Here is a 13589-nt window from a genome sequence, read left to right on the forward strand (position 1 = left end):
CCTCTCGTGGAGGGGGGCGCAGGGTCTTTCCCTCAGAGAACTACTGGGAAATGTTGTCCCCATCCTGTCTGTCTGCCTCCGTCCCTCCTAAAGTTACTTATTCCTTAAGCACATGTTCACAATATCTCAGGGACAACATCCTACGTAACAATGAGAATCCTGAAGTAATTAAAGAGCAGACACAAATTAAGGCTGAATCTGGAAATGTCCGTAAAAACTGAACTCTAGGGCACCTCTGGCGTCCCTTTCTGTAAACAGCATGGTCAGAGGGCGCTGCCCTGCACAGCCAGAGAACCAAGCAGTGGGACTCACACGGTAGAGTTCTAGCCAAGGCAAAGGGGTGGTGGTCGTATCAGCTTCCAGTCACCTGAACTGGAGACGTGACCGACCGACGAGCCCCAAAAACCCGCCACCTCCCACTCCACGCCTCCGGCCCCAGAGCTTCCCTTGTTCGCTTCAGTCTCTACAACCAACAGCTCCCGTTATGTCCAGGATCCGCCCAAGATATGCTCACTTTCTCTCTCACACTCCCTCTCTCTCACACAAGTGCCCACACGTGCCGCGAACTGGCTTTCTCTGCTCAGCAGAGCGAAGTTTGGCAAGGGTCAGAGAGCTCCTTCCGGACCTGCTCCTCCGCGCCTCGCGCCTCGCGCCTCGCGCCTCGCGCCTCGCGCCTCGCGCCTCGCGCCTCGCGCCTCGCGCCTCGCGCCTCGCGCCTCGCGCCTCGCGCCTCGCGCCTCGCGCCTCGCGCCCTCTGCTGGTTCGGGCTACCACCTGGCTATCCTAGGAAGCCCGACTTTCTGAATAAACTACTACTACCACTACGCGCTGCCCAGCTCCTACCAGAAAACCGTCCACCGCAACAGGGTACAAATGGCTGGGATCTGAGGAAAAGCCTTTCGCGTTCTAGCCGCCTGAGGCGGCCACCGGCACTTCCGGGTGGCTCCTCAGAAGGGCAGGGGCAGGAACCGCCCACACATTTAAAGAGCAGATCCTGGTACTTGACCTTAGGGAGGAGTCACGTAGCTGCGGACTACGTGACCCGCGGGATTCACGTGACTGAGTGGGCGGGACAACCACCACCCTCCAGTAGAAAGAGACTTGTAGGGTAGCTCCTGCGTTGCCGTGGCTACGGGGTCATCACCTGCCTCCTGCTGGAAGGAGCCGCTAGGCTGCCTACCTGTGGGTCTGCAGCGCTTAGTAGGCCGTCATCTTCACGTGACAGAGAGGGCTGAGCTGGATAGTGTGCGGGGCGGCGGCGACGGCGGGGGTGGGGTGGGGTGGGAGGACTGCCGTAGGATGTAGCTAAGTGACCGTAGCGTCCATATGACCCTAAACACTTAAGTAGGGCACCTACCTGACATCAAGGGCTGAGGTTTCCGCATGCTACATCCGTAGCCAGCAATTGCCATAGGAAGGAAGACAGATGTAGCTTCAGGAGCCCGCTATGCTCCAGGGAGCGGAACAGCTGGGCTTACCGTAGGACCACACAGACACAAGAGACATCACAGAACCTCAGTCATTAAGAACAGATGGCCAGCTGGACGTGGCGGCACTTGCTTGTAATTCCAGTACTTGGAAGTTTGAGACAGGAGGATCTCAAGTTTGAGGACAGCCTCAGCAATATAGTGAGACTCTTCAAAACCTAAGGAGATCCTTTTTCAAAAACAATAAAGACTTCGGGTGCGGCTCAGTGGTATAATAACCCTGGGTTCAATTCCCAGTACTACAAAACAAACAAACAAACAAAAAGTGATAGCAAAATTGTGGTGGTGCATGCCTCTAACCCCAGTAATTGGGATCAAGGCCATATTCAGCAACTTTGCAAGACCATCAACAAACAACTCAGTTAAAACCCGTTTCGAGCTGAGCTTGGTGTTGTACACTTGTAATCCCCACGCTTGGGAGGCTGAGACAGGAGGATCACACAGGTTCGAAGCCAACCTAAGCTACTTAGGCTCTCAGCAACTTAGTGAGACCCTGTTTCCAAATAAAATATAAAATAGGTCCGAGAGTATAGCCCAGAGGTAGAAAGCCCCCGGGTTCCATCCCCAGTACCACCAAAAAAAAAAAAAAAAAAAAAAAGAAAGAAAAAAAGAAAAATTCAAAAACTAAATAAAATAAAATAAAATGGGCTCAGAATGTAGCTCAGAGATTGAATGCCCCTAGATCCAATCCACAGTAACACATACATACAACCTAAACCAAATATAAATTTCTACATACATTTATACAAATATATATTTCATATATCATGGTGGGAACAGTACCAGCAGGTCTGGGCATAACTCCTTAATATAGTGTCTACATTATGAGAGGATCCAGATAATCTCTATGAGATCATCTTCATGACATTAGGGTTCTTAGGATCTGCATGTTTCTAGAGAGTTCTGAAAAAGAGGCCTAAAGATCTGAGATTGCTCAAATCATTGGGCTGGTCTGTGATAGTGGTGCCCTCAGGTGACCATCCCTAGCACACCAATTGCCGTTTCAGTTCACCTAACCCTCTTTAATATATTTTTATGTTTTCTAATAAACCATGTTGCTCAATACATAACAGATTAATATATAGGGATAAAGTGGTTCTGACCTAAACCAGGATCTTAGAAAACTATTTTAAATGTCTAAGCAGTGAGAATCAGGATCATTGACTTAATTGCCTATGAGTCTAAAGAATAAAAAGCAAACCTCATAAATTTTAGATTTAAAGTTGATACAGAAAATTGTACTGATCACTATGTTATATGTACTTCAAAAGATTAATGCAGCCAGGCGTGGTGGTACACACGTTGAATCCCAGCATTCAGGAGGCTGAGACTGGAAGATCACAGTTCGTGGACAGCCTCAGCTACTTAATGAGGCCCTCTGCAACTTAGTGCGACCCTGTCTCAAAATAAAGTATAAAAAAAAATATGGCAGGGGGTGTAGCTCCGAGGTTGAATGCCCTTGGGTTCCAGCCCCAGACCCAAAATTAAAAAAAAAGATTAATGCATTTTATTTATTTACTATTTATTTATTTATTTATTTATTTATTTATTTATTTATGCAACTTGGGTTGGAGCCCAGGGGCATTCTACCTCTGAACTACATCCCCAGCCTTAATTTTGTATTCTTTATTTTGAAACAGGGTTTCCCTGTGTTGCAAAGGGCTTAAGTAGCTGAGGCTGCCCTTAAACCAATATCCTCCTATCTCAGCCTCCAAATGCTGGGATTACAAGAGTGCACCACACCCGATTTAGATTAATGCACTTAAAGAGGTAACTTTAGCTGGGCATGGTGGTGCATGTTTATAATCCCAGGATTTGGGAGGCTGAGACAGGAGGATCATGGTTCGCAGCCAGCCTCAGCTACTTAGTGAGGCCCTCCACAACTTAGTGAGACCCTGTTTCAAAATAAAAAATAAAAATAGGGCTGGGGGTGTAACTCAGAGGTAGAATGCCCCTGGGTTCCGTCCTCAGTACTGCAAAAGAGAGAGAGAGAGAGAGAGAGAGAGAGAGAGAGAGAGAGAGAGAGAGAGAGAGCAATTTATGGAGTAGTATGACAGACTCTTACAGATAAGGAAACTAAAGAGAAGAGGTATTATATTAAATGCCTATGAGGTCACAGACATTGCAGGCAATATGCCAACCACCTAAGGCAGTGTACTTCAGACTATATTGCCATCACCCACCAAGTTCATAAAGGAAATTAATGTTTTACTAATTAAAGAACTGGAATCCTACCCTAACACTGGAAAATTGAGATTGTTGAAGTTCTCTTTGAAATTCCAAATAAAAATTTCAAATACTATCAAGAATTAGCAAGTCAGTGTTGAATTTAATTAAATACCTCAGGGGATTCTTTTAATGTTTACATATAAACCTAACATAATGTGTATAATATGCTTATAAAATAGAGTACATAATGTGTATAACATGTTTATAGTATATAATGCCAGGTATTTGTTGAAAACATTTCCTTCTTTGAAGAAATAAACACTGTAAAGTGAAGTATTAGAAACCTATTTATACTTTATACCTGGCTCTGACCTCATTTACAACACTTAGAAAAATGTGTGGAATCATGGCAGTCATAAAGAAGTCAAATAACAATAAGTGTTGGTGAGGATGTGGGAAAATAGAAACTCTTCCGTAATGTTGGTGGGGTTGCAAACTAGTTCAGCTGCTATGAGGATCAGTGTGGAGAATCCTTAGAAGACTGGGAATAGATCCACCATTTGCTTTGGCTAGACCACTCCTGTGTATCTTTCCAAAGAGGTTGAAACCAGAGAACTACAGTAGTATATGCATACCCATAATCATAGCAGCACATTTCACAATAACCAAATTATGGAACCAGCACAGTTGTCCATCAACAGACTAATGGATTACAAAATTAGGGGAAATACACGCAATGGAATCATACTCAGCAATAAAGGACAAAATTATGTCATTGCAAGACAATGAAAGGACTTGGAGAACATCATGTGAAGGGTCATATGTTTTATCTAATATGTGCAAGCTAGGGAATAGTTGGGACACAAAAGTGACTCCAGATCATGGAGAAAAAACCTCAGTGGAGCCAAGGAGAAGGTCTAAAGGAAGGGGAGGAGGAAGATTGAAGTTCATTAATGGAAATACTACCATTGGCTACGTGTATATGCGTGAATATACTAACATCAGTCTCAGTATTCTCTATTGGGATTGGGGGATGTGGGGAGTTGGGGGGGCACCAAGTGCTCTGTGCATGAATGTCATTGTCAACATGCTTTACATTATGATGTGAGACTATAATGCATCAATAAAAGCATATTAAATCAAAAAGAAATGTGGGAGATCTAAATTAATTAGTTGTGAATGTATTTGCATTATTTCTATGTCTCCCCAGAAATGATAAAGGAGAATGCAAATAGCTATTACAGGGTTTTATTCTTTGAAAAAAGAAGGAAAAACATCATTTAAAGTGCTTATAAAATTTTAAAAATTACCAAAAGAAGAACCAAAAAATATTTAAGCATTTTACCTAGCTCTAGCCTCAATTACAGCAATCAGAACTGTGGTACATCAGAATATATTTGATTTTACTATTTTTAAATACTTGTATGAGTACATTGTAACTTTACATTATAGTGAGGTTAAAAGTGATGCAGACATACAGACATATAATACATGATTTATTTCCTTCTGCATACCACCTACTTCTACCTCCTCTCTTCTTGTATATACATGTTAGTGAGATTGATAGTGATGCCTTCATATATAGATATGGCGTTATTCAAAGTGTCTTCTTCCTGCAGCCTTCTCTTCCCCTTCTCACCTTTTTTGCCTTAGTCTCCTTCCACTATTCTGCTGGTCTCTCCTCCTTTATCTGAAGTCCTCTTTGTTTCCTCTTTTCTTTCTAGCTTCCACAGGAAAAATAGGACCCTTGACTTTCTGGGACTGGTAGATCTTCCTTACCATAATCTTCTCTTCCATCCATTTTCCATTTTCCTTCAAATGACATAATTTTGGTTTTCTGCATAGCTGAGTAAGAAAATGTGTAAAATGCACACAATGGATTTCATTGTATTTATATATTTTTTTCTGTGTCTCCCCTGAAATGCCAAAGGATAAGTTTAATTCCTATTGCAGGGTTTTTTCATTGCAATTTCACAAATTATTCTTTTGATTATGTGTAAGACACTATCTTTTTATATACAAAATAAGGTGTGTGCAGTGTTTTGGCTCCAGTAAGCAATGCTATACAAACATTGGAATTATTTTGCTAGGCTTCTACAATGTGGCATAATTACTTAAATACATAAGCCACAGGCAACAATACACCAAAATTTTCACCAGTTAAAGTTGAATGTGTTAGTGAGTACAACAGAAAGTGTAAAGTGTTTCCCATTGGCAATATATTGTTCTCACCACTGTCTTTAAAGACTACCAGTGAGTGCAGTTCTAGTAGTTATATTTGTGTTCAGCAAAAGAATAATATAGGAGCTGAGGATATATCGTTAATTTTGATTCATATCAGAGAAGTATATAGGCAGGGATGAAGGATTCATGATTTTTATGCAGCAGTAGCTTACCCTCTCTATAGGCTTGCACTAATCAGGCTATCTCTGATCTCCCATACTACTCCCAATCTATCTCGCAAGTATGGGTCCAAGGGGGGAAAAAGAAACATTTGACAGTTAATGTAAATGTTCCTTGTGTCTGGTGCTCCAGAGATTGTATGCAGTCACAGTAGCTTATAATTGATATTCAGCAATTAATTCATTAAGATATTTGGATACTTCTTTTAACTCACTTGTATGGTGGCTAGTGCTTCTTCTATTGTTATGCCACAAGTTTATGTATCCAGTCTTTTTTTCCTGGGAGGCCTGACACTCCTTGGAAGTCAGTCTACTACATAGCCCTCTAATGACCTTAGCTTTTTGGAGGGTTAAAGTGAATTTGTGATTATGTCGTTTATTTGGCTTTTTTTCCTTGATATATGATTAAGGCTATTTTCTGCTGTTTTAGCCAGCATTCCCACTGCTGTGACCCAAATATCTGACATTCACAACTTTAGAGAAAGGAAAATGTATTTGTTGATGAGAATGTATTTGTTGATGAGATGCAGAGATTTCAATCTGTGTTAAGCTGGCTTCCAAGCAGGAACTGGGTCTGCAGGTCCTCAGAGAGTAATGACAGAGAGCAGAAAGGAGGAGAGAGCCTGTTATCAGCCCATGGCAGCAAGGAGCAAAAGAAGCATGAAACTACAGTAGTCGGATAGAAAACACTGTCCCTGTTCGTTTTCCCAGAGACCCTTTTCCAGCAACCAAGTCCTGCCTCCAACTTGGCTGTTGTGTCTACTACATGAGTTCTTCTGGACATTTTAAGTTAGAGCTACACCAGCTTACTATAGTTTAGGTGACAGTGGAATACTTTACTCTGAAGTGTCCTTATCCTTAAGACTCTCTTGTTCTACTCATTATTCTAATAGGAAGAACATCTGAACTTAATTTTAAAAATATATTTTATTTAGCATGAAATGCCAAAAACAATATAATTGTAACATGGAAGTAATAGAAATAAATTATCCATTAGTTTTATATTTCAATAAGTCTTTGAAGTTCTGTAAATGATCATTTCAAAATATAAGGAATATGAAAAGAATGAGCAAATTATTAATATTACATTTTTTCTTTCCTAAGTCTTTGAGATGGTGTTATCAAGAAAATACTACATGTAAGCTGGGTGTGGTGGTGCACGCTTGTAATCCCAGGATTTGGGAGGCTGAGACCGGAAGATCACGGTTCGTGGACAGCCTCAGCTACTTAGTGAGGCCCTCTGCAACTCAGTGAAACCCGGTTTCAAAATAAAGAATAAAAAATAGGGCAGGGGGTGTAGCCCAGAGGTCGAATGCCCCTGGGTTCCATCCCCAGACCCGAAAAAAAAAAGAAAATACACTGTTTATTTAAACATGTTTTTCTAATTTGGGAATGCAATTTGGTACTGCTAAAATGGAAAAATAACAAATTATTACCTGTTCTGTTAATTAACTTTTTACATTCTTTTCTCCAAGTTTTTAAAATATAGTGTACTGTGCTATCATTTCAATATGTAAGCAATAATAACAAAATTGCTATAATTGTACTATGTTATCATTTCAAAATGGAAACAAATATAAACATATTAATTACTTTTCCATTCTTTCTTACTAAGTCTTTCAAAATTCAGTGTGCTTTCATTTCAACAGGAAAACACTCTGTGCAAATTATTAGTCATTTTTAATTATTTTAGTAAGTCATTGAAATGCAGTGGGATTGGCATTGGAATTTTAACAAAGTAATAAGAACGAATTATGCATTCCTTCACTAACATTCTTTGATCGTTATCACTTCAATGTGTCAACTCTAAGTAAATAGTATATAGCTATTCTATATCCTTGGTTTCTCACTATGTCTTGGATATACAATGTGCCTTTCACACTACTTTACATCACATTTTGCTGTGGACAAGTTTCTAGTGCTCAGCAGTAGGTGGATATGGCTAGTATGTACCATAGTGAACTGGGCAAATCTAGCGGAAGAGAAGCAAGAGTAGATACGTACGGAGTAATTTATAACATGAAGAAAATGTACACAATACATTAAGAGAAAGCAACTGATGTTCAAGGATGGGAAGTAGAAAAATAAGGGAAATAAGAGAACATGTCTCTGAGGAGGTAACATTTAAACATGATCCTTTAAAAAAACTTGTATGGACATACATGTACATATCACCCATTTAGCCCCTACCCACTATTTCTAAATGTGACACTTTTACCCAATATTTTTAAGAAAAAAGATAACAAATAAGAAATAAAGCTTTTTTAGAGCATACACATTCATAATAAAGTAAATAAGAGAAGAAAATATTTTGAACTAAGCTAAACACAGAGTTTTATACTATCAAAATTACTAAATATAATAAATTAAATATAATAAATCTCAGAATTTTAGGATCTGATATTCAATGAAAGAAGCTTAAGTGCCAACATTTCTTCTCCTAATTCATTTACATGGATGGCAAAACAAGAGCGTGTAGAAACTGGTGGGTATTTGAATACAGGTTGCTATTGTCTGTGAGGTCTGGGGATATTCAGATTTCTGCGAACCACAGCCACTGTGTAGCAAAGCTGCTTTCAAAATAAACCCTTTACATCCCACACCAACTCAAGGACCTTAACTTTCAGAAGTATATTCAAGTATATATACTCGATATATATACTCCATATATGTGAGATATATGATCTCACAAAGTCAGGGGTCTGTTTTCTTTCTTATGTGGATAAATGAGGAGAAAGACAAGTGGAACAGTAGAGGGCGGGAGGCAGGTGGAGAGGGTGAAGAGATGGCTCGAGGAAGGAAGCATCAAATAATGTTATGTCCATTTTTTAAGGTATCATTACCAATCCCACTAACATGTATGGTGAGCAAGGTGGAGAGAAAAGGTTGGGATCCAGAGGCAAATACACCAAGTGCTCTGTGTGTGTGTAAATCTGTGTCATTTTGAAGCTCACTATGATGCATAATTACAATGCACCAATAAAAATATAAAAAATTATTTTTTTAAAAATTATTTAAATGTAGATACAATCTTTAAGTTATTTTTACCTAAGGACATTATTTAAAGTTCACTAAATTCTTAAATAGTTTAACATCTATTCCTCTAAACAAAAACTGAGAGTAAAAGACATCTTATTCCAAAACAAAAAAAAACAAAAAACAAAAAACATGATCCTTAATGTTGAACTATACAACAGCATAGAGACCAGTTTGGATTGAACAGAGCATGTAAAGGGAAAAGTGTAAACAAAATCTGAGTTCTAGGAAGGTTAAACAATTTTAGAAAAACCAATCATGGTGGTCATGCCTGTAATTGCAGTACTTGTGAGGTTGGAATAGGAGGACCCTTGGTTTAAGGCTGATCTGGGCAACTTAATGAGACCCTGTTTCAAAAGGAAAAAAAACAACCCCCCTCCAAAAAAAAGTTTGGGGATATAGCTCACTAGTACAGAGTGCCTGCTTTCAATCCCTAGCATCAATCATACACTCAACACAACTTTCCAAAGCATCCTAAGATAATGGGGACATATAAAAAAAAAACCCTCTATATCCTGAGTGACTTGGGGTAGGGACCTAGTTTTATTTGCCTTTACATTTTTATATCTGTCATAGTATCTAACTAATAACAGATCCTTGGTGAATGTATGTAAAAAAAAAAGAATAACTGGGCCCCAGAGTCTGAGACCTAGAAAAGGAGGTAGCAACAATGGTTAAAGACACCAGTAGGTAGTGGGCAGTTTGTTTTTTTTTTCCTTTAAATTGCAGATCATTTTTATAAGCAACCTAAGGCAACCCTTTTGAATATAAGTTTAAAGTACTATAAAGGGATAAAATTATTGGCTTTCATAACTATCACCTCCTCCACAAAAGCATCCAGGAAAGATTTCAACTGTCCTGGCTTGTGTCGAGTGCCCATAATAAGGAAAACAACCAGTGTGGACAGGGAAATGGTAAACCATGACTGGGTAGGTCCACATCACATACCCAACACTGAGGTCAATTAATAAAAGAAAAATGTAGAGGACACTAGGTATGAGACTTATGGGACTTCTCAAATCCTCTATTTTCTTAGAGTTCTTTTATAGAGATCAGTTACACAACTAAGTTTTTAACACCAGTTCATAGAATTTTACATATGTATTTCTAGAACTTAAGCTTCAAGCAAGAATACAGTGCTTTAAAGACTGCATATCAATGTTTAAAGAACTCTCTGTATTGTGAAAATCACTCAAGACAAGTGGTCCAGTTCATGTCATTACGCTGTACTGACTGCAACATTACCTTCAATTGTGCTTGCACTTCAGCAAGCTTCTGTTGGTCTAAACTACCGTGAAACTGCCATTGTTCATAGCAATGAACAGGGACAGGGTAAATCACATGCTTCAGCTCAGTCAGAGCTATTAACTGCTGAAGAAGATTCATGAGCATAGGCATTGTTATGGGGTTGAAGGCAAAGCTAAGGATTCGAAGTCGGGAACAGTGGCTTAGGGCTGGAATGACAGACAAGATAATAGAATCTGTCATAAGGCAGCTATTTATCTCTAGATGCTGCAGAGTGCCTGAGACCTTCTCCAGAAGAATCTGGAAGGGCTCAGAAACATCCCAAGATATCTGGTTGTTGCTGAGATTCAACACCCTTAAGTGGGAGGCCTGAGGGCTCTGGGACAGGACAGTGAAATCTCTGTGAGAAAGTCCACAGAAAGACAGGTACAGTGAATCCAATTGAGATGGCAGGACTCTGTAGAGAGAAGAAACAAAGGTATTTATGAAGAATGAGGACTGGGCCAGAGCAAGGTATCCTAAATTACAGGCAGTATGACTCTTGAAGAAAACTACTATATATATAACAATGGAACAATGGTTAATGATATGGGATTTAGGGTCAGGCTAAATAGATTTGTGACCCTGAGAAAGTTGCTTTTCCACTCTGGAATATGGTTTTTTAATCTCTAGCATGTGTACAATAGCAATTATTATACAGGGTTGTGGGAAAGATAAAGTTAAATACTTAACAACAATTAGTTGTGAATATAGTTCATTATTAAGTGGGGATGAGTCTGGTCGAGGAGCCAAATAAAGGTTCCCTTTGATCAATCTCTAAATGACAATTTCTCCATTCAGGGACTAGGTCTTGGGGAAAACACAGGAGTAAATGATCTGCCAATATTAACTATTGTGGTCAGTTAATGAGTATGAATATCAGTGCTATGCCATAAAATGCTCCTCCAGGGTCAGGCATGATGGCACTTGCCTGTTATCCCAGTACTTTGGGAGGATGAGATAGGAAGATCCCAGGTTTGAGGCCAGCCTCAGTAACTTAGCAGGATCCTCAGCAATTTAGCAAGGCCCTCTGTTTAATATTTTTTAAATATTTTTAAGGGTTGGATATGTAGCTCAAAGATAAAATGCCCCTGCATCCAATTCCTAGTATCAATTAGTCAATAAATCAATAAATAAAAAGTAAACATTCCTTCATCTGACTGCCTATCCTTCTTCTCTAGAAGTTTGGAAACTAAAAGAGAAGTTCTGTGTCTTTTCCAATATATTTCTGGACTCATCATAGTGTCTGCATGTGGTTGACTGGCTGGGTAGATGATTGAATGACCACAGATTACATTTCTAGTCCTGTCTTTCTCCTCATTGTGAGGAAAGTATTCTTAGCTTGGCAGATTTCAAACTCCCAGAAGTATACATGTTGAGTAGAAGAAGTTGGTTCTAAGGAGCTTAGGAATATCCCTCAATGGCTGTTCTCCTATCTTAACAGCAGGGCATTCAGGGTAACTTTACAGCTCCTCACCTGAGCAGTCTGTGCAGCTGATCCGTGAGGCAGAAGAAAGACAGGCTGAGCTCCTGGAGGTTGTTCATCCACCCAAGATGAGTGAGAAAAGATCTGAAGTTTTTCCCCTTACAAGACTTAAAAGGGATTTTAGACAGACTAATGTTGTCCAGGTGGATCATCTGAGCCAAAAGGGAGGTAACTTCACTCAGATAAGCCTGATCCACACCCAGGTGATCAATGCATACCAGATCCAGAAGCTTCAAGATGTTTTTGTACTCAGACATTTTATCAATTTGCAAATCTCTACAGCAGAGGTGCAAGGACCCAAAACTCTGCTCAACTTTACTATGAAGGAAAGAAACAAATTTTCTTGTTTTCAAGGTACCATCAAGGGAAAGGTCCACTAATAATTCCATTGGTTTCCTAGAGGACTGAGGCTCAGATTCTGAATTTGCACTTTTGAGACATCTAACACTATGCTTGGCTTCTTCTAGTTTCTGGATAGAGTGCTGTGAGTAAACACAAGACTGAAAACAGAAAGGAAATGTGGTTCTTATCTCAGAGCATGTGGTCTTGCAGTCTGCATCCTGCCTTAAATCTAGGATTCTCAGTTTTGGCCCCCTGTAAGGAAAAGATATAGTATATCTTAAGAGGTAGCAGATTTTAATATAACTCCATAGTACCAATGATGAGAAGCAAAAAAGTCCTTTATCCCTAATCTTTTACTCCATATACCATCTGACATCAAGTCATTCCCATGCAACTTCATTCATTCATCTTTTACTGTTTTCTCCACTCTATTCTCCTCTGATCATCCCCAGCCCCAATGTTTATGTCCTCTCTCCATGTAATAATACCCATTATATAAATCTATCAATCATATTCTCAATTACTTCTATTCCATAATTAGCTCTATAAGACATTAGTCTTTAAAGTGATCCACAGTATTTGACCAACAGCCTAATAGAGATCTTTAGCATTCACCATTAACTATCTTTTGGATATGAATAGGCCCTTCTCCTGCCCTGAACACTAGCATACCCCCCTGCTGGCTTACAAAATCTCTATTATACACGACCTTACCAAGCAAAAGACTTCTGTGCAGGAAGGATCTGAAGACCATCAACCATTGCTTCCAGGATTCCATAGCGTGGCTCCTGTACCTTAAGTGTCCCAATATGGAGACAGCGAAAGGGCCAAATCCCCACCATTGCCTTCAGTATCTTCTTATGCTCACCCAAGAAGGCAGCAATGGACAATGGAACAAAAAGGTCTCTTGGGAGCTCCTCAAGAGCATGGATAGCTGCAGTCTCACAACTCACAAGACACTTTGCAGCAAGTTCTAGCAGTGTGGCTGGGGCCTTTTGGTCCATCTTCATAAACCTGCATCAGGAAAGAGAAACATTTAGAAATACTGAAAAGGCATCCCAAGTCTTTAGTTTGTCACTGCATTAGTCAGGTTTCCACCACTGTGACAAAACATCTGTGAAAAACAACTTAAAAGAAAAGTTTATTTGGGCTCATGGTTTCAGAAGTTTCAGTCCATAGTCACAGGGCCCCATTATTTTGGGGCCTACGACAAGGCTGAATATCATGTGGGGAGTGTATGGTGGAGCAAAGCTGCTCACCTCATGACAGCTGAGAATCAAAATGAGAATGGTACCATTCACCATTACCCCTAGTGATCCCATTAGCAAAAATTTTGCTTTCTGTTCCTGCAATCTTATTCTCTGCTGGCCTAGAAGTCCTAGT

The 13589-nt window shown here is 39.9% G+C and overlaps 1 protein-coding gene across 1 annotated transcript; it reads right to left on the reverse strand.

Annotated features, from left to right (window-relative positions):
- Nucleotides 1-10282: 10282 nt before the first annotated feature.
- LOC308279089 (melanoma antigen preferentially expressed in tumors-like) lies at nucleotides 10283-13210 on the reverse strand (the record flags this gene model as incomplete). Its single annotated transcript, XM_080719042.1, has 3 exons — nucleotides 10283-10796; nucleotides 11856-12458; nucleotides 12921-13210. The coding sequence occupies 3 exons, from the start codon at nucleotides 13208-13210 to the stop codon at nucleotides 10283-10285; spliced, it is 1407 nt and encodes a 468-aa protein (XP_080575168.1).
- Nucleotides 13211-13589: the final 379 nt, after the last annotated feature.

Source organism: Muscardinus avellanarius (assembly GCF_963383645.1).
Source record: "Muscardinus avellanarius genome assembly, chromosome: X".
NCBI lineage: Eukaryota > Metazoa > Chordata > Mammalia > Rodentia > Gliridae > Muscardinus > Muscardinus avellanarius.